The following is a 26,055-nucleotide window of genomic DNA, read 5'->3' as shown; positions in this document are numbered from 1 at the left end:
AGAAAAATAGCAATGACGACATGGTCAGGATTTTATTAAATTAAAACTCAAAGTATCTAGCAAAAACATAATTGAGTGAAGGTAAATGATTTTACTTTCATTTTACTTTCACTCGCGAGGACACAGAACTACTTTGATGATGCGTTCTGTGTCCTCGCGTCCTTCCGAGTTCATTCTTTCAAGGTCGCCTGGCAAGACCGGACTCCACGAGAACGCAAGTCCGTTCTCTGCCTTTTGGAATCGAGAAACAGCCTCAGTCTTTTCAATGTAAAAGTCTTCGCTACTGACTGACACACTCATAAAGACAGTCTTTGCCGCCATCTAATGGCGTAATAGTGTAACTTCTGTTGCTGTTCACGGTCAGGGACTATTTTTTCCGGCGGAAGGAAGACTTTAGTGAAAGTTTTTTTCATGAAAGTTGCATTGATACATATTTTTGGCTTTAATATTTGTATTGTGTGGTAACCGTTTAATAAAAGCTATAAGGTACTCGAGGCTATGCTGTATCGTAAATAAGTAACGGCTGAAGGGTGTTGTTAACGGCTGCAACCCCTTCAACAGTGACTTATTCACGATACAGCACAGCCTCTTGTACCTTACTGCTTACATAATCTCCATACTTATCAATATGTAATTGGAATGTCTAAATAAAATGTTACGGTGTAAAAAGTATATTCCCCCCCCCCCCCAGAAATTGAATAAAGATGAAAAGTAACCGATTAAAGTTTATTATTTCTAAAATAATACTTATATACAGTGAACTACAATTACTTACTGTACTTCACACCCCTGCATCCAAAACAAACTTATGCTGGGCTTTAAAACAGCTAGGGCTAAAAATTATTTGTACTTAAAATCAGATTATCACAGTAATTCTTAAAATAGAACTATATTTTTAGAGTGTATTTATTCTAAAACTCTGCTATTTTCTATTAAGTAGATTTGTAAGGAATAAAAGAAGTGAAGAAATAGCAATAGCCTTCTAGCAATTAAAGCTGAGATTCTGAGGATGCATAATGACATGCACAGACTAGTGTAGCTTTCATTTATTTTTTATAATAAAAATTTCAGCCTGACTGTTACCTATTTAAGTATTACCAGTGTTTACAGTTCACAGCATAACCTTTAAGTAATTTTAAAGGTAATGTAATTTCATGCACGGATTATGAATACTGTTTGGCATAAATTAACATACAGATTAACAGTATGAAAATATATTATTTCAATATAATGCAACACAATGCATTTAAAAGCTTCACAACATACTTTACTTTAAGCAAGTCAATTGAACTTCCACACGATGAATGTAATATATGATCAGTCATTGTTGTGTACAAAGATGATTATTAACACATTAGCAGCTGTATTTTAACATCCAGAAAAACACATAATGGGTGTTGATAACATAAAATAAAAACTAGAGCTCAAATTTATACACAGGTAGGACACATTAACCTATTTTTTTAAGGCAAATGTGTATTTTAATAAAACTTTATTCTTAAATCCAGAAAAAACATGGTCCTTCCATTTTTCATAATTTAAAAAGGATAAATTATAGTTCCTAATAATCAAATTTCTCTCAAAGCAAGTATTTTATGTTCAACTTAAATCACTTTGAATTACTTTTAACAAACTCTCAAACAGGTGTCAATGGAGAAACATCAATGTCAACAGGGAATAAGCTGCTCTATTATACTGACTATATTTAACTGAACGAGATTGCTGAGGTAATAGGGTAAATTAAATTCTTAAATGTAATAAAATAATATTCAGGCTATATACAATTATGACTTCAAACTGTGAATAACGGAGTTCTTAAAAATGGAAATAAGTCTTTATATTGACAGATTCATTATCCTATACACTTTCAATTAATAGGATTTCTTTACTAGACTTTTTAACTGCTATGCATTTATGATTTCAAATAGAAGTGCTATTACAGCTTTAACAGAATTACCACCCAAATAATTTTTGCTGGCTCATCATCTTTGGAAATAACACATTATAGCCCAGGAGGCTCAAACCCTGTCAAAAGCAACCCACCCAAAACGGGAATATGTTTATATATTATGGCACTCCAATTAACTACATTATTTACATTAATCTAATTTTTTTTTTAAATCAATGGAAATTGAAAATACTCTTTCCCCTCACCAATTCCTCATATACAGACATTTCACGTAATTATCAACACTCAAAAACTTCAAACTAGACAAAGCGTCTAACATGAAGTATATAGGAATTTATAGGGCTTATATGGAAATCACATCTATGATTTTATGAAGGCAGAGTCCACGTAATGTGTCATACCTGCACATTGCAAAATTAGAGAAGGTTTTGTAGCTTGCAGGTATGTACAGTTACAAACACATGTCCAAAAGCACTTGTTGATCCCAATCTGGGAAGCAAGCAAGGACCAACATCATCCTTGCGACACTCTAAGGATATATACATGCTATTCTTATTCATTAAGACTTGAGGAGACTGTCTTAGAACTCCTCATGTACGTTTCGGGCATAGTCCATGAGTTTGCTGCCGGTGAAGTACTCGCTGTATTTAAGAATCTCCTCTAGTTCCAGGTTGTGGTTTTGGTTCTCGTCCGCCACAGCAATCATCTGCTTGGCTTCATTCAGGGCATTGTACTCATTCATAGGGTCCATGTATTCCTGTGGGATATCAGCAGATATACATTAAAATGAGTCGCTAAGAAAATGTGTTCTTATCCGTTAACGACACTAATAAAACAGGACCAACCTCCAACTCTTCCATGGTTACAATCGTATCATGGTTAGCGTCAATGACATCTTCAAACTCCTTCTTCCTTTCACGAACCCAGTCGTCATCGATGTCTTGGGCCTGCTGATTCTCCACAGTTCCCATGGGGAGGGAGATAAATTCGGCAAGAGTCAACTTTCCATCTCCATCTTGATCTGTTTAAAACATAACGGGTCCACTTAAGTCAAGTCCCTTTTATTTATATAGCACTTTTATACTATATAGATATGCAAACTCTTTTATACTATAACTGAATGCAAACTTGAGAAATTTAATTTCTGCTGTAAAGCAGCTCTAAAAAGTCATTATTCAGCTTGAGCTCAATGTTGATTCAATTCAGTCTCGATTAGTGTTGGGGAAAGTTACTTTTAAAAGTAATGCATTACCCCCTAAAAAGTAACTAATTGAGTTACTTAGTTACTTTTTATGGAAAGTAATGCGTTACGTTACTTTTTGCGTTATTTTTTCTCACCTGGGCTGGGCTTGTTTTTTTTTGTTTTGTTACATTTTTGGAAAATGTAAAGGCCCTTTCACAACAAAAGTGAAATGACTCAGGAGAAGAAAGTTCAACACTCTTACGTCAGCAATAAAACCAAAACCAAAAACAAATGTGATGTTTAACTAAAGTCATTTTTGCTTATTAGTATGGTTGAATTGGATCATCGAGGGTCAAAAGCAAAGACATTGGATAATAAAGTGAGATTAATACTTAAATTATGTATTATTAAACATTTTAATTGTTGCAGGTTTGCATTTTGTGCAAGTGAGATGAGTAAATGCATGCTCACATTTAGTCTACAACTACAATAACCATCATGTTTACACAGCGCACACAACACCTGTGAACCTTACACCTGTGATTTCTCTCAACATGGGGACAGGAGAGCTGTCAGTCAATACATGGGAAACCAAAGTAACTTGCATTACTTATTTGAAAAAGTAACTCAGATATTTTGTTGTAAATTTAAAAGTAATGTGTTACTTTACTCGTTACTGATTACATAACTCGCGTTACTTGTAACGTGCTCCCCCAACACTGTTCAACCCAGCAAATTTAATCAATTATGAAACAAATTCGATTCAATTCAAATTCGAATTAGCTATAAAGCAACTCTTCAAAAGACAATAAGAATCACAAGAAATGTGTGGCCTTTCTTGGGTATGAATTTATGCTTACCAAGATCTCGGACAATCTCTTTGACCATGTATCTGAGCATGCCTTTGCTGTGCTCTGGGTGCAGGAACGAGAGGAACTCCTCTTCATTCAGCAGCTGGTCAGCTGGAGGGTTATCTGCCTGGAACCAGCGATCCTTCAAGCTCTCCAAAACCTCCTGAGCTGTGGTGAGGCCATGTTTTATTTATATAATTAGAAATGGCTTTATTAAGAGTACTATACCATACCAGACAAATACATCTTCTACATTACAACTTACTTTCTTCATCCACTTTCAGTTCTTCATTGTTTTTGATCTTCTCAGCCACTTCTTTCTCATTGAACCCTTTGCTGGCTAAAAACTTCACACGGTATTCATCCCAAGTTACATGTCCTGAGAGAGCACAAATTGAGCAGATTAAGGTAAAATTTCTCTTTCACTTCTCCAAAAGCAGTCAAGAGTAGATCTGTGTTATTAAAACATAATGCCGGAAATCAAAAACTATATATATGCTTATCATATAATTTCAATATGACACAGGTCTAAATAACAATATACACCTACCATCCTGATCAGGGTCCACGGCACGAAAACTGAGCTTGTTTTCTCTAACGGCTTCCTGAAAATGTTCTTCTGTCTTCTCCATGATCCAGCGCTGCATTTCTTTAGCACTGACGCTCCTGTCTTTATTAATATCCACCCTAGAAACAGAGAGTAAAGGTTTGATGATGCAGCAATAAGTACAATTTAGACAATTAAAAAGTAGTGCAAATTTTTCAACACTTTTTATCAAAACATTGACAGACAGAACCAAAACCCCGCCTTACACTTTTGTCCTTTTCGATAATTTTCACTTTCCATTTCACTTGGATGTATGTCACAAACACAATACGGAAAATCTTTAACCATATTGTTCCGGATGACACAATAATTGCTCACTGTTCATTGGATTAAGCTACAACTGCCTTTAGAATGACACGCAAGCACATCATGGGAAAATCTCATTGTTTCCACAGCTGTAAACCTACTTGGTGAAGATTTCAATGAGTTTCTTCCTGTTCCTCCTGGGCTCTGAGTCCTCCTCGAACTCCTCCATCTCCTTCCCCAGAAACACCTCCTGATGAAAGTCTTTATTGAGGTGACCGTCCATCTCCATCTTCACACCGTTCAGATGGTCGGGTGGAAGGATCTCGTTGTCCTCCTTACTGCTGGGGTGTTTGTCTTTTAATGCTGACATATTAGCTGGCCTGGCCTGAACATTCAAAGCCAGCATCACAAATACTGCCAAAGTTGAGGCGCACAGGCGGATAAGCTGAGATCTTCTCCGGTTAAACATGGTTTTTCTGATAAATGTAATAAACAGCTGTTGAAACACTATGAAAAGAAAAATACAATTAAAACAGGCATAAGAAAACGTCAACATATTCAATGAAAGTGCAGTTTACTGGTGAAAAAACATCTAAAATCAGACTAAGCTGTTTTCGTTTTAGAAGGATTATGGGCACTTTCTTGGAAAACCAGCTAAAACCAGTAACTTAAACCAGCTCTTTTATTTTCAATATTAGATACAATACAAAGACTTTACTAATGTACGTAGTGATGAATTGGCAGAATTATAACAATTAATTAATTATTTAGCCAGTGAACCAGTTAGTTATATCCGCTACCGTTTTATCAGTTAGTATGAATATGAATCAGCACATATGTTTGACAACACCTGCTGAACGAATAAAGATGCCACTTGTGAATGGAAATACATAAACACCTACCTATTTGTCTGCTTGAAAGGTTCTTTCCAAAAAATAAAATGTCAGATGAATGAATAGAAGCCAATGGCCTAATGTATCTGAAGCACCGTGAGCGGACTGTTTATGTGCAGCTCATCGCGCAGTTCCTGTACACGTCGCCTCTCGAGACCAAACGCTGGTCACTGGAGCGGTTTATGGCCCTAAAAGTAACGTCCTCCCTCTCTGGACTCAGATAACATACACAAACAGATAGAGGACAAACCGACAACCGCAAGAATTCACACAGGCGTTCAAGAAAGAAACATTGCTACGTTGTCACTTGTCAGCAAACGCTTATCTTCTTCTTGTGTAACATGAGGTGAGAGGGAAAACGCATATATCGCCATCTACTGCACCAGCTGATAAATGCGTATGAAATATATACAGTGATACAATGTTTATCTTTCATATCATTTTTTTTCTCTGTCCATCAGTGATGAAAGCCTTACTGGTTTAGTTTTTGAGAAATGTCATCTCAAACTCACATTAGCTTGGTGGTGTTCTCCAACTGGGGCCTGTTGAATAGTCACAGCAAATATAGAAACTATTATAAACTTTAAAAGTCAGTTATCAGGTTTTTAACTATCACAACTGGTCAGATGCAGGTGTGCTGATGTCCTCACAAAGCTTCTAAAAACTTATCAACTTATCAAAATCTTATCAAGCAATACTTCCTTAATCAGGCAGCCTTACCAGAAGGACCATGTAGGCCTACATATAGAGTTAGAGGGCCAAAATATTACAGGAATTATAGGATATTGAGAATTAATATGCAATTCCTTGGTCTTTCTGTGTATTAGGGTTCATGATAAATCACATACTGACGGTCCTGGACCCGGTACACAGATCAAATGTTGGCAGACAGATAGACCCTGAGGTTTTTTCTGTGCACCAGTGCCTGTATCTCTTTGCCCAGAGCAAGAAGGTATGTGTAGTGTTAAGTGGACAATGGATATTTTCTTCCTTGCTGATTCCCCTTCATGAATATTAAGAGAAGAAACTTGATTGTAACAGGCTTTTTACCTTTTTCAGCCATCATACCATCTGTAAGATAAGGAAATTGAGAGGGTCTCTACAACATCTAGAAGATGAACAATAGGTAACTTTCTGTCATCTAACTCCCACTGCATATCAACTCATACAGTTTTGGATGCTGTTATTACATACTGTTAAAGGTGCAATATGTAATATTTTCTGTCCGCTAGAGGTCGCTAGAGGCCTATTCAAAACAAAGGCGTAGCTTGATGACGCCAAGTTTGAGCGCGGAATCTTGGGACATGTGGTCTTCACATCACTGCCGGTGGAAATAATCGGGATAGGACTCGGGAAGAAATCATGTTCATGTATGCGATTATTAGCGTTACTGTAGTATGAAGCAGAGCAGGACCGAGTGTTGTGGGAGCTGAACGAGACTGCTGGAGCGATTGCGCAACACACGCCGTGAGCAGCGTAACTTTTATTATGTCACAGTCACCGGCGCTGCTTCCGCTTTTCCGGTCTTGAGTATGAGGTAACGCAGCTCTGTTTATCATATTAGATACATTTGAAAATGATGTGTTGAAAATGATGTTATAACGTTACTCTGTGCGTTTGCTCTGCGGCTGCTGTGAGACACTTGTTGCACACTGCAGTAAGATAGATCGATTTTAGAATATCATATTAAATGCTGGATGGCTTGTATTGATAAATGGCATGCAATTAATTTTAAAACGTATTGTATGATGGAGAAAATTCTGTATTACTGCTGCGTCTGATTATGCTATGTTACCTACTTCACAAAATAGTGTTTTTCTCTGAGGCATGGTAAAATCATGGTACTCGCAAAAAATCAAGAACATTATTTAAACAATAAGACTAAATGTGTTGAGCTATATAACAATAATTCATTTTCTGTCTATAAATATATAAAAACAGCTGTTCCCTTGTCTATTAAAACATGTAATATATTACAGCGTCTTTGGTGTTTCCATGGTTTCTACAAAATAAAACCGTAAATCGAGGGTAACGCGGGTATGACACAATTGACAGGCGACTCCTCACAAGTCCCGGAGCCTTGGTTAAAATTGCAATTTTCTCACGATTTACAAATAGTTGGAAACATTTGGGATATTGTAAGTACTCAAGTGAACAAAATATATAACACTGGCCTAGTGGATTTTGGATATTTTACTGCAAAATTCTTACATATTGCACCTTTAACTGGACCAGAACTAATAGTTTTGTCAAAATGCATTTCTGCAGCTTTATTTCCAACCACCAGAGGGGGGAAGAGCATTATGGCATGTAGGATATCTCTCAGTATGGTTGCAGTGCTGAGGGAACTCTATTGTATTTTTAACCACAAAGTTAAAAATCTACATAATGTAATCTTACATTAAGTGTGATCTATTATAACAAGATAATAATAGGATTATATATTTTGTGCTAATGTGTAACAGAAAGTAAAATAATGGATGGGTGAATGGCATGAACAGTTTGTGGTTATATTTTGAAAATACTATGATGATCACTAAAATTACATTCACCTTTAATGCCATGTTTTGTGCTTTTTGTTGCATATAGTGGTAAATATTGTCTGTTCTACTCAATATGCTTCTGACACTTTCATCTCAATGACTATACATGCAGATGGACATATTTCAAGCTATTATGTGACTCCATGACAATTTATATATATGTTCAGCTCTTCTTTAAAACACACAGATATCTAGTCAGCTGGTCAAACAACTTTCTAGTGCCTTAAAGCAGTCCTTTATGACTTCTTTGAATTATCTGAGACCAAATGTCACATGTACTGCAAAGTAGGACACTACACACACACAAACACACACACACACAGATTTACACCTACACACATGAACACGCATTCCCTAGAGTCTGCCTGCCAAAGAGCTCTCCCTCAAGACTTGAGTATTTCATTAGTGAGATAAAACAGGGCTGAGCCCACTGAGGTTGCCAGTTTCACTGATGAGGAAAAGAGAAGCAAGGGAATCAGAGAGAGAGAGAGAGAGAGAGAGAGAGAGAGAGAGAAAGAGCGAAAGACAGAGAGGGGGCTGTGATAAACTCTGCTGCGAGCCCTCCTGTAAGCAGAGTGAGAGAGTGCAGGAGCAACAGCATAAGATCTGGAGAGGGTGAAAATACAACTGTGAGCAAGACCTACCACAAAGTCCACACAGATCTTGCACTTTAAGGTGAGTGTGCATGTGTTTTTGTAACCCTGCAGAACAAGGCTGATGCATTTGGGTGTGATTGTCCCATCAAGTGCTTCACTTCTTTGAAGTTCCTCCGAGGGGGACAGATTTTTCCCTGCAAGGAAAAAAAGGCAATAGAAGGCCAAAGGCTACGAAAACTGGAGCATTTCCAACTTCCAATTCCCTCAGGACGTTTTTTTTTCCCACCTAGGCTTCAAGAAGGAACCACATGTGAAGACTGATGGGGCAAGAGCTCAGCACTGCTTACCAGAGAATCGGCTCCGCTGCATCACCGCAGAGACTCCACATCCCAGTAGGAGTGAGACGGAGGTAAAGAACCAAAGAGAAATTGAGAGGGAATCTAAGTAATCTCCATCCACTCCCCCCTCCCTACATTGGGACCTTCTTCAGTTGCCCTCTGGTACCCCCCACGGGGCAGGAAGCGTGAAAAATCTCACTAATGGGTTTATTTGCTGTCAGCTCAGCGACGACCTGTCATTTTCCAGGACCACTCCACACTTGACACATTTCATAGTCGAGTAAGCTCCGCTTTGTTTTTGCCAAAGGAGCTTGAGCCCCTGCCTTATACTGCTGGCTGTTGAGAAGATCAAGACTAGGCTGAGGTATCAGGTGGAGTGGACAAGTCCCTTAATCACTTTGCCTGCCTATTATAGTATTTTTCTTCCAGTGAGGTCAAGCGTGTGGGACATCTTGCTGTTTTTTTTTTTATATATTTCTCAAAGTCGAAAACTTCCCGCAAAGAGAGAGACTGTGAGAGAGTCTGCTTTCTGACCCAACCACGGTCTCCTGGCTGGTGGGCTGAAGATGCGTTGCTGGCTGCTAGCTGTGGTGACGGCAGTGCTCTGGAGCCAGTGCATCCTTCTAGGGTGGGCCGAGGGCAGGAAGGTGCGTAAGAAGCCGAAGGAACTCGCTCCGCAGCACACCGAAGCATTCAACACCACTCTTTCCAACAGCGAGGAGCTGGATGGCAGCACAAAGGTAGATATCATATGAGACTTTCTATGCTTTTCTTATTATTTAAGCTCTGTTCATTTTCCAGTTCTGCACATGGACATCTTTGTTAATCCACATGTTTAATGTGAAGTCACTATCAGAAACAAATGTTCAAAAATTGTCCCTTTAGGCTCCTGAACAGCTTTTTACTGAGGCAGCATCCTCAAAAGTGCACAATTGTACCTTGTCTACCCCTAAAAGGTGGTTATTATTACCTTAAGGGTACATATTAGTATCTTAAAGTACTGATATGCAGTCAACTATGTACTCAGGAACAAGCCAAAGGTAAAATATTTGCAAAATCATTTCAGACATGGTATGTCATATGGCTATTTATTCTGTTTTTGATCATTTTTTTTTTGTGGTAATTGGCTTTATCTATGTGTCTTTATTTTACTAACAAACATCTGCAGTATTGAGTCAGTTTGAAGTCTGTGAAAACACACAGACAGCTGATGCCACTGTTACTAGTGTTTTTAATATCTTGGTGCTCTGTTTTATTGAGAACCTAACCCTAACTGGGTGCCATACAGTAAGTAAAGTCACATGAAAAATGATAGAAGGAAGGCATTTACTTTGGCATCTATAAATGAATTTCCAAAAAGAGACGGTAAAAATATGAACATATTGTGTATATACACTACCATTCAAAAGTTTGGGATCAATAAAATTTTTTTTTTTTGCATTAAATTGATCAAACGTGGCATCTAAAATGTACAAAATATTTCTGTTTCAAATAAATGCTGTCCTTTTGAACTTTCTATTAATCAAAAAGTCTTGAAAAAAAATCACAGTTTCTAAAAAATATTAAGCAGTACAACTGTTTTCATTTTTGATAATAATAAGAGTGTTTCTTCAGCATATTAGAATGATTTCTGAAGGATCATGTGACACTGAAGACTGGAGTAGTGATGCTGAAAATCCAGCTTTGACGTCACAGAAAAAAATGACATTTTAAAATATATTAAAATAGAAAACATAATAATACTGATACTGTTATTATGCTGTAATAATACTGTTTTTACTGTATTTTTGATCAAATAAATGCAGCCTTGGTGAGCATAAGAGAAAATCTTACCAACCACAATCTGTTGAACAGAAATGTGTATGTAATTGTGTATTATATATTATTTATTAATAGTTGGTAGGCTAATGCACACTAAGTTTTCCTGTTTCTCAACACGAGTCCCAGGGAGTGCACAGTGTGACAAAATATATACCTTAAATGCACTTTTAGTTATTTGGATAAAAACATCTGCCAAATGTGTAAATGTTATGCATTTTAGCAACCAATCATTCCTCACAGTGTGTCAAAATCACCCTGTAACAGCTAGGCAGAAAAAATACCTCCGAATTATGTGTATTAAATGCTCTGTTAAATATGTCAGCACACTCATCAGAAAGCAAAGCCGATGCATTTGGCAGTCACAGTTGTTTCTCATCATACTTTGTATATGCACCTGAGCAGAAGTCGCTGACTGCTTTGCAAACTATTTGAACAAGCTTACAGCAAGCTCATCCAAAACCCTTGATGGAGATGCTACAATCATTTCTGATTAGCTTGGCACAGACTCAAACATGTATGTTTCTGGAGAGCTAGAGTCCTTGACAGCTCAACAGAGTGAGATTCAGTGTGATAAATGGAGCATTATTGCAGGTGTGTGCCATTTAGGAGCCTAAGAACAGACTCTAATGTGTGAAATGGATGAGTGAGGCTTGAGTTATGGGAAGAATGCACATTCAGAAGGTCTGATGAGAGCATCGATTAGTCCTCTCGGTAGGGGTTCTCCCACCAGAGCACGCCACCAGAACATGAAGGAGGGCTTGTTTGTTATTTGAGACTTGTGGTGTCAGTAGGTTACGGATGATGATAACGGTAAACAGGGACTCATTACCATTCGTTTCTATGTGCATAAACCTTGGAAAATATTATATCGTGCTGTCTGTAGCTGAATTATCGTGCATAAGTGCGTTGACATTTTCTGGCTCCACCAAAGCCAACATATTGCTATTCCAACCCTGTATTTGTTTATTGCTCCTATATTGTTTAGATATCAGGGTTTCCATTGGAAAATCAGCTCCTGTCTCAGCCCACCCATAGAGTTGGCATTCTCAAATAACTCCATGCTACCCCTGTGCCAACCACTCTCAACCGCTCACCATAACTACTGTGCTTCAGTGATCTTGTTGACAAGGGTTATTGTCTTATTGAGATTTTACACATCGCTGAAGTATGTTGTGACAGTCTGGTTGCACCTTATCCCCGTACTACTGTTTGTTTATTTAGGAATTTCCAAAAAGAGACAGTAAAAATGTGTATGTAGGTATATATGTCTATGTATACTGTTCAAGACAATGTGTCAGTAAAGACATTTATAATGTTACAAAAGACTTCCATTTCAATTGATTATTTGAAGTGCATTATATAAAACAATTATTTGAAGTGAAGTCCCCTGTAAAAGAGTCAAGAGTCAAACTCTTGATGCTGTACCTTCAGCGTGTCTCCTTCGCTACCTCCTCCTCCTCATCTTCTTCTTCCTCCCTTCATGGCCCAGCACAGGCAGGCTGCCATGATGTAATTCCTGGGAAGGTTAGGTGGGGAGATATTTAAAGACCCTTGGCAGAGCTCTTTCCCAGCCCATTGATTCTGTCATTCACAAGCCAGGCTGACTCCGCTGTGTCTGGGACATCCGATAGGGGCGGTGCGGCCCCCTGAAAAAACTGGGGCAGCAGGCCGCATAAGTCCCTCACAAAGCCTCACAGAAAGGGTCCTGAAAGAGGACACCTCGAGAAGGATTAGTCACTCTCCCTCCCCTTGCTTACATTCTTTTCATCTTGTCCCATACAATCAGAGAGTAATGACATAATCACTCTAAAACCTAGTGTTTTGCCAGATTTGTCACTGCCAGAAAGCGTCAGTCGGGCTGGGGACCAATGCAGGGTGGTCATAGAGACGGGAATCATCTTTACAGGTATAGGTGGGATTTGTTGGATCCATGTGCTTATTGTCCAACTACTACCAATACATGCCATAGGCCTTGCTGGTAATCTCATCAAAAGTCCAAAAGAGTAGGTCTGCATGGGTAGAAATATATAAATATATATATATATATATTTTATTTATTGCTATCTTCATTTATCAATAATCCCAATATTGATTCTTAAAATCCCAATATTGATCTAGTGCTTAAATTCACTGGCTCTGTGAAAATGTATTTGTACAGCACTTCACGTCCTGTATCACCGCATTCTGTTGAATTACTCACATCACTGCCTTTGTTTAGACCATGTTGTTAATTTTTTTAAATTTATATTTTTAAAGTGTATTAAAATGTTCCCTGTGCTTCCTGCACTGTTTCTCATTTACATTTATACATTAATCTAATTGCGAGCTTGTGAATCTGAATCAGATCCATTTGAGAATTGATACTCAGCCCTACAAAAGAGTGAACAGTAAATGGTGAGAGTGAGTTGCCTCTGTTTTGGCTTTATAAATAAGAAGTTGTTTAATATTGAAAATTACTTTAAAGGATTAGTTTACTTCAGAATTAAAATTTCAAGATAATTTACTCACCCCCATGTCTGTTTGTGTTTATGTCTTTCTTTCTTCAGTCGAAAACAAATGAAGGTTTTTGAGGAAAACATTCCAGGATTTTTCTCCATATAGTGGACTTCAACAGGGTTCAACGGGTTGAAGATCCATATTACAGTTTCAATGCAGCTTCAAAGGGCTCTACACGATCGCAGACGAGGAATAAGGGTCTTATCTAGCAAAACGATCGGTCATTTTCTAAAAAAAAAAAAAAAATTATATACTTTTTAACCACAACTGCTCATCTTGCACTAGCTCTGCGATGCGCCACACATTACGTAATCACGTTGGACGTTACGTAATCACCATCTCATTTTCTCCTCCAACTTTAAAATTGTCCGACATCGTTGTTTTACCTTTCTTTGTAAAGGCCGTTTGACTTTTTGCACGTTCGCTTTGTAAACACTTGCTCAGTACTTTCGCCTATGTCACACGTGACCTTTCCGACGTGATTACATAATGCGTGGCGCATCACAGAGCTAGTGCATGAGCATTTGTGGTTAAAAAGTATATCATTTATTTATTTTTTTTAGAAAATGACCGATCATTTCGCTAGATAAGACCCTTATTCCTTGGCTGGGATCATGTAGAGCCCTTTGAAGCTGCACTGAAACTGCAGTTTGGACCTTCAATCCGTTGAACCCTGTTGAAGTCCACTATATGGAGAAAATCCCTGGAATGTTTTCCTCAAAATCCTTAATTTCTTTTCAACTGAAGAAAGAAAGACATAAACATCTTGGATGACATGGTGGTAAATTATCAGGAAATTTTAATTCTGAAGTGAACTGATCCTTTAAATATTGTAATAAAGCTCTGATATTTACTTGACCACTGGGCTTTTGAGGCCATTGGGACATTCACATTAGAACACTGAGTACAGGGAACCGAGCAACACCATGTACAGACATGGGGTACAGATAACTCAAATAAAAAAATCTGCCCTGAACTGCCATAAACTCTCTTAAAGACACATTTTTGCCTTCATATGAACATCTCAAACAGTTTTTTGTTAGCTGACATTAAAATATTATGTATTAAATAGCTATGTATGTGAGATGTAATCATACAATTATCCTATTTTATGTCTTTTGAGTTCAAAATTACACTTGAGCTTTCACAATCACAAAACCACAGAAGTTCTTTGCCATCCTGGAGAGTGCAGCATTAAGGTACATTGAAGTAGGTGTTTATCTGAAGCATTTCTCAGCTGTCCATTTGACCTACCACAGATAATAAGGGAAATGAGCACTAGCGCAAACTAGCTCAACGTTATAATTTGCACACAAAGCAGGTGTGAGGCTGCAATCAGACTCTCTTCAACTCTTTGACTTTTTTATGGCGAGAGGAGGGCAGGATAATTCCTCAGTAGATCTCATAATAAGTCTTGTGGCTCTCTCTCCCCTCACATGTCTTCACTAGCCAGGAATGCACACTTGATATACATATAAATATCTAAACAATGTTTACCCTGCTATGATGGCATGGAACAGCGAGAGTTATTAAAATAGCACAAAGCCTCATTACTTTGCTAACGTGTTAGTTTTGTAAAGTTACAAGTGTATTCTGACACATACATGTTGTTGTGCTTGGTACGAGTGAAGATAGAGAGTAAATTGGAATCAGACGTCTTTGATGTCACTGTTTAATGACCTGTGGGTCTATAATGGGCGCATTTCCAGCGTTCCCCCCTGAGTAATAACAAAGCGGTTAACTGCCTGTTTCACTGCTCACGTAAGAATGTGATGAAAGGAGCTTTATGGTAACTGCCAAACAAATATTCAACATACATGCGAAAGAAAAACTCTATCTGTCGACCATTTGGAGTGTATTAGTTATCAGACCTTGTCCACAGGGAAGGAATTACAGAATAATGAGGCCTCGGTAATGAAATATACAGTGGTGCCGGGTCTGTTACCTGTTAAATGATGGCCTTTGAAGCTTTCTGCTGCTTGATATCCAGCCAAATAATCATTTCTCTTTCGTATCACTATGTTCTGAGTTCCAAAGCAGTAATGACTTGGTACCAAAAGAAACTGTAATTGCAGGTAAGAATCTGAGGTGTGGTGTGAATGCGTCCATATAATCAAACCCATAAATCTGTGTACCGACCCATAAAGCAGCGTTTGGGAACATACCATCATCGCATTTTGTTCTCTCACACACATAGCGTGTTCATGAGGAGTGACTACTGAAAAGTAATATTCGAACACAGCGATATTTGTTGTCCTTCTAGGGCTCTCTTTTGTCAGTGAGGGTATATACGAGAAATGGTGGGTGAACTGGGAAATAATGGGTGTGTGAGATGAAGGACGCACGCAAATCTGTCTGTCTTTCAATACGGCAAGGGGGATCCTTCCCCATAGGCATGGGATGGGTAAAATCACCCAACCATGCATGGATGAACGCACAGACAGTGATACACCCTTCTAGAAACAACAATGACTTTGGGAAAGCCCTCAGTACTGTTTCTCACTGTAAAGCACCTGTATACTGTTTTTGCCAACTATTTCTGATGTGTTTGTATTGCATGCTGAATTTATTTCGCAGTGTCAACAAGTGTTATTTTAGGTTGGAACGGCTGTTGCATCTTTGTAGCGTTGACAATAGTTTCAGTCTTTCAGAGCATACGAGTTTTGTTAAAGTCCCCCTGTAGTCAATAATTTTATCCCTTAAAACTCATCTTTGGTCACCAAAATGACATATTTAAATTTTTTTCCTGTGAAAAAAAAAAAAAGAAGAAGAAGAAAAAAAAAACTTCATGCCTTAAAATAGCTTGAATGTAACTCTACACCCCTGCCTCATTTATTATACACGGATATATGAATATGCTAATTAGCCCCGCCTCCACTCACTCTCACGAGCTCAATAGATCCACTCGGTCAACTTACTGAGGTAAACGCTGCACAATGGTATCGCTTTTTACAACGCCAGACACATAACGGTAATTAATATGATTAGCCTTTTGCTTGACTACATTATCAAACAGCTAATAATGTGTTGCTAAACCATGTTCCCGTGTCAGACAGCTGTCTTCTAACAATCAGTATCCTTAGAAACGCTTTGAACACCTTAACGTCAGTGGAGAAAGGCATATAGTTCATCATAACATCGTTATACACATCATACGCCTGCTATATTGCCAAATCTACCCGATTTTTTTTATATCAACAGACAAATATATCGGGATATATTCTCTAGAGACTCTCCTGCCTCAGATAGGTCATGGTTAATGATATGCTAAAGCCCGCCGGCACGTTGACGTGATTGGTTACAAGGTAGTTTGCATTGTCACTTACACCAGGGATTTTCACTGCAGCTTTTTAAATAGAAAATACTCAGCAATGGTGTTGACTTATGAATTTGCACATAGTTTGTCTTAAAGCATATTATAAACACTGCATAGACATATAAACAACATTAAAAACTTGATTTTCACCACAGGGGGTCTTTAATGTAAGTATTGTCAAATAGTTTTTTTTATTATTATTTATTTGGGGCTGATGATTTCAAAATTTTACATTGAGACAAATATGGTATTTTTAACTACATACCTGTCTGTGTGTTACTGTAATGTCTGGTAAAATCTGGACCCGAGGTACAAAGATCAACAAACAGAAACATTTTTTTTTTTCGTCATAAAATGTCACTAAACCTCATAGCATGTGTTAGAACAGACCCAGTTTTTAATGTCTGCACTATATTCTTGTCACAGATTTAATGTCAAGTAAAAATATTTTATGTCTTTTCGTACCTTCAAACTGTGCAATGAAATGGATATACAGCCTAGATGAGGTTACAAGGTTTTTCACAATCAAACACTGCTGCATAATTGTTGATTGTGGCCTCAAGGCAGATTTTTATGGCCGTGTTTATGTTTGCTGTGGCGCGCTGCCATAAAAACAGTCTCTGACGTTTCTCTCTGAAAATAACCAATTCTTATTTTTTTTTCTCTGAATGTTAAATAAATAGTGAGCACTAAGACTTGTGGAGAAAAGTTGCATTGTTAATCAAGCGAATACTTTCAAAACATTTTAAATCTAAAAATAAGTCTGTTTGGTAGCTTTTGGAAGTTTGATATTTTGAAATTCCATTATTGCCTAAATAACATTTAAAGACTATTAAATTAATGATTGAAACTAATTACTGCAATGCTTTTTCATCAATCATCAGAAACAACTCTAATACACGAGTAAGTGCACTACAGATTGAATTGAATTGCCCAGGCGCTTTGTTCTGGTAAACCAAAAAAATTGAAATTGCAGATTGGCAAACAACCATTTGCAATTAAACAGAAGTTTGACACGCTACATAAAGAAATTACTTTGTAATTACAGGTTCCTGCTTGCACTTGTAGAAGAGTTAGCAGATACCTGTAAGACACTTAAAAGTTTGTGGTTGGTTAGTGAATACTGATTTTCACCTTAAAGGTGTAGTTCTTCCAAAAATCTCAATTTTTTTTATAATTTACTCACCCACATGTCATTCTAGAACTTTCTTTCTTGTGCAGAACACGAAAGAAAAATTTAAAAATGTTCTGTTTTTTTTTTTTCTTTTCATACAATGAAAGTCAAAAAAACAATGTTGTTTTGGACCCCATTGAATTCCATGGTATGGACAAAAGCAGAAACATCCTTCAAAATTAATTATTTTGTTTTCCACAGAAGAAAGGAAAGCTTGGAATGACATGAGGGTAAGTAAATTACACAATTTTCATTTTGGGGTGGACTTTTTAACAAAAATATTTGATTGAGTATACTGTTCTTCTATTTATACGAAAATAAGGAACTTTGTGTTTGCTTTGTGGGTTTATTATAATGTCTCATAAGACATTATTTTCTCAGACTCTCATCGAAACTCCTTGATTGACTTTTTTTTTTACTCAGTCTCTAATGGAGCATTTGGCAGCTTTGCTCCACAAAGCTCTGCTGTTTTAACAGCCCCAAAACAAACTCATCAGAGAAAAATCCACCTCAGTGGTATGCTGAGATAATAACAGCTTGCCATGATCTGTCATGATCTGAAATACTTCAGCATATAGGGCTTTTCATACAAGCCATGTTATCGCTGTCAACCGATTCGACTGTGTACACAGCGCCCTGAAATATTGGAAAGTTTATCGCACTGAGCAAACCACTGCACATTCCATATCAGCCTAAAGTCTCTGTGAAAATGTTTCCTTGGTTCCAAAAAAACGTTTCAGAGACCTTTAGCAGTGCTGGTCTTGTATGTCTACAGTGACAGAATCATTGTTTTCTGACAGTCAGAGAATGGTTTATACTTTTTGGAGTAGAGAACATGAGGGAACATGATAAAATTAGATTAGAAAATATAGATGTGTCTCCACAAACGTCTTTGACATTTCCAAGCAGCAAATTCAGGCAAGTTAATCCTTGTCTTGACAGAATTATGGATCCTCCCCATGCACCATCTGATCCGACTCTGATCATTCGAAGTGTTAATGGAAGTTCCTCGTATATTTTAAAGTGAAGGTGAAGGTGTTGACTTGTCCACCTTGCAAATCTTGTGGAAACTGGTTGTAACTCTCTTGGTGAGGCAGTAGATTTCCCTCAAGCTTTAAGTTAGCTTCTGTGCTAGCATCTGTGGCTTATCCTGTGCTACTTGGCACAGGAAATTAAACAACTCAATGGACCCGCCAAAGTCGATATTGATTCTTAATAGAACCATGTTGAATCAACAGTATTTAGGGGACTTCATGACCTGAGCGTTTATTCTTTTTGGTAACATTAGAATGCAGCGGATCATTTTTTGGCACGGCTAGCCAGCTCTGTGCTGCTTTGACATACAGTGATGATACAGTCTGTATTTATAAAGCATTCCATTAAAAAGACAATGGAAAAGAAACAAATCACGTCTTCTCCCTTTGTTTGGGGAAGATCTGAGGGATTGTCTTAACAGTATCTGTACAAATCTGTCTGTCTTTTGGCTGTCTTCAGGCTCCTAATTCACAACAATAACACTCAGACATCCAACATGTGAGAGGCTTGTGTGCTAGTTAAGTTGTTTATTTTGTCTCCTGTCACGAGAAAAGAAGGAGAGGAAAAAAAAAATACACCTAAGCAAAAATAAGAGCTCCTCTCATTCCAGTATGTATAAGAAAAACAAGGGGTTACTTTGTTACAGCTTAACATGAGGCATGTATTTCTGTGAAGAGATGCAGCATGTTAGTTTAACAGATAAGTGATCCAGGTCTTGGTGCCAAACCTAAACAAATTCCATTTCAGACAGCTCACCTCTACAACTTGTCTCTATCTCAACCACAGTCATTTGAAGTTTAGGGAAGGGCTCAAGGAGATTCAATTCATATTTGTGGTTACTGGGATTTATAAAGCCTCGCGTTTCATCTAAGCAAAAACATTGTCAGCTCTTCAGTATTGTTAGTTGGTCATAAAGTACCAATTATGTGTATATAAATATTTATATTTCATATTTATATAGTTGTTTAATATTTAGTTTGGTATTCTGGTGAAGTGTAAGTTAAATTATGGTATACTGTATCAAAATGTTATTCAATTGAAAGTCAAAGTATGTAGACAAAAACATACTTGAGCAAAAGTTTTCACATTTCAAAGTAAAAAGTAAACTTTTTTTCTTAGCTTTTGAAATTGATAGATTTTCATGAACCAACAGTGCAATGCAAGCACATTTTTTTAGTGTATTGACTTGAAGGTCTTTAGGATACATCAGATGTTACACTTAAAGGTACACTATGTAACTTTTAAAAAACAAAACTGCATGCATTTTGCAGAAGAACATTGTTTTGGTTGTGCTTCGGCTCTGCATGACTGTGGATGAATATGGTTCTTTCTCATAACTAAAGAGAGAGAGAGAGAGATTATCCTACTGCTCGTGAAACATTCACTACTAGGCTTAAGAGATATAACCAGTTTAGATGGAAAAGATCTCAAGCTGACTAAGTAAAGATGTTACTATAGCTATACCCAACAATAGATTTATTATTTTATTATTTTTTATATACTTTAGACACATAGAACACATTCTCATTTGTGTATCAATGTCTGTATTGTGTGCATTGGGTGCACTTCAATGTAGGAAACTTGTCCAAGATATCAGTATTTGTCTGTCGTATGTTATTCAACATGCAGGATCACAGAATGAAACAGTGACAACAAACACCATTAACTTAAAAGAATGAAAGGTTATAATCAGCAATACACATTCACATGTGGCTTTTCAGCATGAAATACCATAACCAGTTTTTAGAAATACGTTCTAGTGACGTCATTACGCGATGGCGTAAAAGAACTGCTGAACCGTCCGAAGAAGCGAGAGTCGAATTAATGATTAGCTCTGTTAAATAGAAAAAACTCTTAAAGAAGAGTCGATTTCTCTTGATGGAATCGATTCCAACTTTTGGAATTAACTCTCGATTCCCATGCCTTGGAATTGAGGAAGGATTCTTTTTGGAATCAACTCCCAGCCCTGCTTGTTAGCTCAGTAAAACTATTTAAGTATATATTATATTTTATAAAACGGTTAGTTCTTGTCCTTGATTCTGATTGGTCAATAGCTGTGTTTTATTCACAATAAAACATGGCTATGACCGCTTCACCCAACGGTTCTGTGTATCACTACAAAACACCCTTAGCAACCACTCTTAGCAACGTAAACTGTATGTTCTCAATTGATATTGTTAATTGAAGCTTACTGTATTATGTAGAAGAGTATTGTGAGAAAGAGATTGATTGAGCGAGTTTATTACCTGCATTCAGATTTAGCATTTTCCTTCAGGTCAGTCCTAAGTTCATAATAAAAAATCTGTTTAAATGTCCGATGTATTATCTTGTCCTTTTAACAGTTAAGGGGTTTTCCCATGACTGACAGCGCTGGTCAAAGCATTTGTCAGTTGCGTCTTGTTCCGTGTTCACAACAATTCAGTCTTTTCAATATAAAAGTCTTCGCTACTGACTGACACACTCATAAAAACAGTCTTTGCTGCCATCTAATGGCGTAATAATGTAACTTCTGTTGCTGTTCACAGTCATGGACTATTTTTTCCGGCGGAAGGAAGGCTTTTAGTGATTTTACTTCATGAAAGTTGCATTGATACATTTTTGGCTTTAATATTTGTATTGTGTGGTAACTGTTTTATGTAAGCAATAAGGTACAAGAGGCTGTGCTGTATCGTGAATAACTCCGCTTCGCGTTGTGCCTAACAACGCCCTTCAGCCGTGACTTCACAATACAGCACCAGCCTCGAGTACCTTATTGCTTACATATTATATTATATTATATTATATTATATTATATTATATTATATTATTTAATATGAATATTTATTTATTTTTTAATAATAATAATAATAATAATTGATGATTTATATCTTAATGACCAGTTAAATATGGACTTCCTTTTAAATTAAAGTTTAAAGATCATTGTAGGATTTTTACCTTATAAATGTAGCTGTGTAAAAGTACTATTTAGTCAAATCTATTTAGTCTCAGTTTTTTTGTTGAAAACATTACTCGACAATATTACTTCCTTGCTACTTCAGGGATATGATGTAAAATTACTCATTTACATTACACCCATTCAAGCAGTGGGTTCTTTCTACCAGACAGCCATCTTAGTCCATTTTTATAATATATTCTAAATGTTACTATTGAGAAAGTAGCTCAAATTGTAGAGTCTTTCAAAAAAGGGGAGATGTCATTGGCTTGGCTGATGATTGCTGAAGTCATTCCAGTGTGGGATTTAGAGGTTTCAAACTGTTGCCAAATAGAATGAGTTATATCAGAGATTGCATATTTGATAACCTCTCTTTGAGATTGAGCTAGAGAAATTAACTTCAGGCTCTCAGAGAAGCCAGCAATGTTTCCACTGAAAGCCACTGTATGTGTTTTTAAACATTTGCAAAAAGGAACCCACAGTATAATGCAACACGTCTCTGGCCTCTCATTTTTAGTTGAACAGTAATGTTGTGCTCATGGAAACTTGTTGAGAGAGATCAATTTAGAAAGGCTGTTTATTTTTCACAGACCCTACTGGGCAAAATTGACGTAGCACCTGGAGAACTACTGAGAAGGAGTAATTAAGCAAAGGGTAAAGTCCTCAAGAGAAACTGAGTGAGTGTGTTTGGCATGAGGTAGTGCTGCATGCCACACAAAAGACCTATTCCTTTACTGCACTGGTGCAACCTGCCTTGATGTCTGGCACCATTTAATAGCATCTTTCGGCACAATGTTCCTGTGAGGATTTGTAAGCAGAAATTATGACTCATTGGATTTTGTTATGTAGCTAAGATGGTCTGCACTCAATGGCAACTGGAGAATGATTTCTGGCATAAATATCTGATAAATCACAGTTAGCACTTCTCCCAATGACTCATCAAATATGAAACTGGTAGTAGCATACCTTTTTTATGCATAGGCTCTGACGTGTACACTAACCAAACCTAATATTATGAGAATTTTTCATTTGTGCATCATAATCCACATAATTAAATTTTTCTTCTTATTCTTTCTTATTCTGCAGGTTAGTGAGAACCAGAGAGTGGACCCTCTTGGATCATGGATGGATTTTGTGAAGAGACCTGTGGGCAACTTTCCCGGAAAATGTCGAAAGCGAAAACGACCACTGGTGAGGAAGTCTTTACAATTACATATTATCAAATGTCAAAGACATAATCGACAATAACGCATGAGACAAACCTGAAATTGTGGAAAGGAGAGGAATTTTCATTCACCCAGACTGTACCGTACAATTCTTGAAAATCAATAAAAAGTGTGGAATGTGGGAATGTCTTAACAAGTTAAGTGAAATTTAGTTTGCAGTCGTAGTGTGCCGACTTTTTTCTTGAGCATTTTTGCCCAAGCATTTACAGTGACGTTTTAGGGGATGTGCATGCTTTTTTTGTACTTTAGTACATTTTTGCGCCAACACTTCTTACCAACATGACTTGCATATATTTTGCGAGTGCCAATTAATAAAACAGGTAGAGACTAATCGTTAGGAACTAACAAGCACAATTACAGACGTATCACACTTCAGAAATGTTGAGTAACTTCTTGTTTTGAGCTATTCATTAAACCTGCCTGAGCCATTATTTTCAGGAATCAGAAAACTGCTTTTGATTCACTAAAAAGAACTGGCTCATTCGTTTGGGACTACTCAGTGGTGTAGTCTAAGGGATATGCAGGTATACGCCCGTATACCCACTAGGAAAGGTCAAGGATTTCCGTATACCTACTTAAAAAAGCTTGAGGATACATAACCATCCAATAAATCACAATAAGCTTTGTGATTTGTTGCTTTTGACATGAAACAAAGTGTCATATTTCAAATTCTGCCCATTTTACTATGAAATAATAATAATAAAAAAATAAATAATAATATGTTGAACGATACAGTACAACTTAACGAAATTCGTATCATGTCTCGTGTAATTGCTCAATCAATCGCTCAAAATACGTTAATAAAACAGCTTGTAAACAATGTCACGTAACATCACTTACCTCAGAACAAACATATTCAGTGACCATAAACTCATTAGTCAGCTAGAAAAATTAACTCTAGAGAGGAGAATTTAGCTAAATATATGCACCATATTACATATTAATTATAATTTTTAATGTTCTTCAATAGCCTATATAATGGAAATGCATGTTTGAATAAATCCATCAGATTCAAATTGACAGCCACCATTTAAATGTTTACATTTCAAGAGTAGAAATCATTTTAAAGTTAGTAGGCCTATTATAATTTTATTATTATAAAAATTTCCTTAAGTGTAATTTAAGTTTGTACAAATCAGTTCATTTTAACCTTCAATATTAATGTAGTACCAACTGATTCCATGTATATTTTACAGCATTAGTTGAGTTTTTTTTTTTTTTTGAGAAAATTTGCCATGTACTGTACCTGATATACAGTATATCCAAAATAACTGGTATTGAATCGAATTGCAAGCTTGTGAATCGAAATGCTTAAAGGGATAGTTCACCCAAAGATGAAAATTTGATATTTATCTGCTTACCCCCAGGGCATCCAAGATGTAGGTGACTTTGTTTCTTCAGTAGAACACAAATGATGATTTTTAACTCCAACCGTTGCGGTCTGTCAGTCGTATAATGCTTGTCAATGGGAACACAATCTATAAGAGTCAAAAAAAACATGCACAGACAAATCCAAATTAAACCCTGCGGCTCGTGACGACACATTGATGTCCTAAGACACAAAACGATCAGTTTATGTGAGAAACTGAACAGTATTTATATAATTTTTCACCTCTAAAACACCACTATGTCCAACTGCCTTGGGCATCTGGTTGGTGAGTGCGTTCAGAGCGCATTCAGACCTCACCAACCGGATGCGCAAGGCAGTTGGACATAGTGGTGTTTTAGAGGTGAAAAATTATATAAATACTGTTCAGTTTCTCGCTGCAAACCGATCGTTTCATGTCTTAGGACATCAATGTGTCATCATGAGCCACAGGGTTTAATTTGGATTTGTCTGTGCATGTTTTTTTGACTCTTATAGATGGAGTTACCATTGACAAGCATTATACGACTGACAGACCGCAATGGTTGGAGTTAAAAATCATCATTTGTGTTCTACTGAAGAAACATACTGATAAGCCTCATCTTTCCATTAATAATAGTTGCAACTTGCACTCTTAAATGTGCATTGAAAATTGCCAGCTGATAAAACCTATGATCCAGGGACCATATTCATATAAGATATAAGGTTAAATGTAGATCTTAACTGGCTATAACTCAGAGAGTTAAAATCTACATTTAGCCTTATATCTGATTGACACTAAACAGTAGAAAATCAGTCCAATCTCTCCAGCTGTAAATGTCATTGGCTGTTAAAGTCTTGTGTTACTTATAATAAATTGACATGTTGATAACACACACATAAGCAGTCTTTCAGAATGCTCTCATAGCCTAGATCAGATGCATACTATATGCATTAGTGAGTGTGCTGGTACTTGGGGTGTCGCTCTTGGATGGGTGAGTATGAGGCTGGGAGGGAAAAATCACAGTATACTCACTAGACTACACCACTGACTACACTGGTCATGCTGTCTGCTTGCTGTAGATTCAGTAACGATGTTGCCGTAGGAAGTGCTGTCAGAGTGTTTTAGTTTAGTATTCTGTCCACATACATGTGCGACCATTAATAGAGACAAAAAGTCATTCAGTGCAGAAATCTTTTTTAGATATAAGTGAGAATTAACTTTTAGTGTATAATTTATCTCTATCATAGAATTTGTAATTTATTGCATAATGAATTCCTTAATACATTTCAAGATGTAATATGTCATTACATAAAGTGAGATGCTCTTTTAAGCATTCAGAACTTTGAGTCTTGATGAGGTTGAGTTAAAATTATACAATTATATTTCTTTGACTATCAGCCTGGTCCCCCGGGCCCTCCTGGTCCTCCGGGGCCTCAGGGACCCCCAGGAGCCCCTGGGGCAGAGGTCACTCAAGAGGTCCTGCTGCGAGAGTTCAAAGAAATGATCAAAGGTGAGGACCCACAATACACAACATGTAAAT

The 26,055-nt window shown here is 37.1% G+C and overlaps 2 protein-coding genes across 4 annotated transcripts in view; one reads left to right on the top strand and one right to left on the bottom strand.

Moving 5' to 3' along the window:
• Positions 1-1,031: 1,031 nt before the first annotated feature.
• sdf4 (stromal cell derived factor 4) lies at positions 1,032-6,034 on the bottom strand. Of its 2 annotated transcripts, none has more exons than XM_051880040.1 (7): positions 5,699-6,034; positions 4,958-5,272; positions 4,494-4,630; positions 4,209-4,322; positions 3,953-4,111; positions 2,755-2,930; positions 1,032-2,666 (listed from the first exon to the last, which is right to left on the bottom strand). In XM_051880040.1, exons 2-7 carry the CDS (start codon positions 5,263-5,265, stop codon positions 2,490-2,492), a joined length of 1,071 nt encoding a protein of 356 aa, XP_051736000.1. In that variant the 5' UTR covers positions 5,266-5,272; positions 5,699-6,034; the 3' UTR covers positions 1,032-2,489. The 2 variants fall into 2 exon arrangements, with proteins under 2 accessions (XP_051736000.1, XP_051735999.1); XM_051880039.1 differs by having other exon boundaries at positions 4,958-5,303; positions 5,699-6,033.
• A 2,630-nt stretch (positions 6,035-8,664) lies between these two features.
• The window catches only part of c1qtnf12 (C1q and TNF related 12), a 32,898-nt gene continuing 15,507 nt past the window's right edge, over positions 8,665-26,055 (top strand). The window contains exons 1-4 of one of the 2 annotated variants that reach the window (XM_051880042.1): positions 8,665-8,907; positions 9,119-9,906; positions 23,027-23,131; positions 25,914-26,025. In XM_051880042.1, coding sequence (XP_051736002.1) covers positions 9,733-9,906; positions 23,027-23,131; positions 25,914-26,025 — 391 coding nt within the window. In that variant the 5' untranslated portion in view covers positions 8,665-8,907; positions 9,119-9,732. Of the gene's footprint in view, positions 9,907-23,026; positions 23,132-25,913; positions 26,026-26,055 lie in introns of both variants that reach the window. The other variant, XM_051880043.1, reaches the window with a different exon arrangement.

Source organism: Ctenopharyngodon idella, chromosome 22 (genome assembly GCF_019924925.1).
Source record: "Ctenopharyngodon idella isolate HZGC_01 chromosome 22, HZGC01, whole genome shotgun sequence".
Taxonomy (NCBI): Eukaryota; Metazoa; Chordata; class Actinopteri; order Cypriniformes; family Xenocyprididae; genus Ctenopharyngodon; species Ctenopharyngodon idella.
Note: the sequence above shows the minus strand (reverse complement) of the source record. Positions and strands in the feature narration are given on the sequence as shown.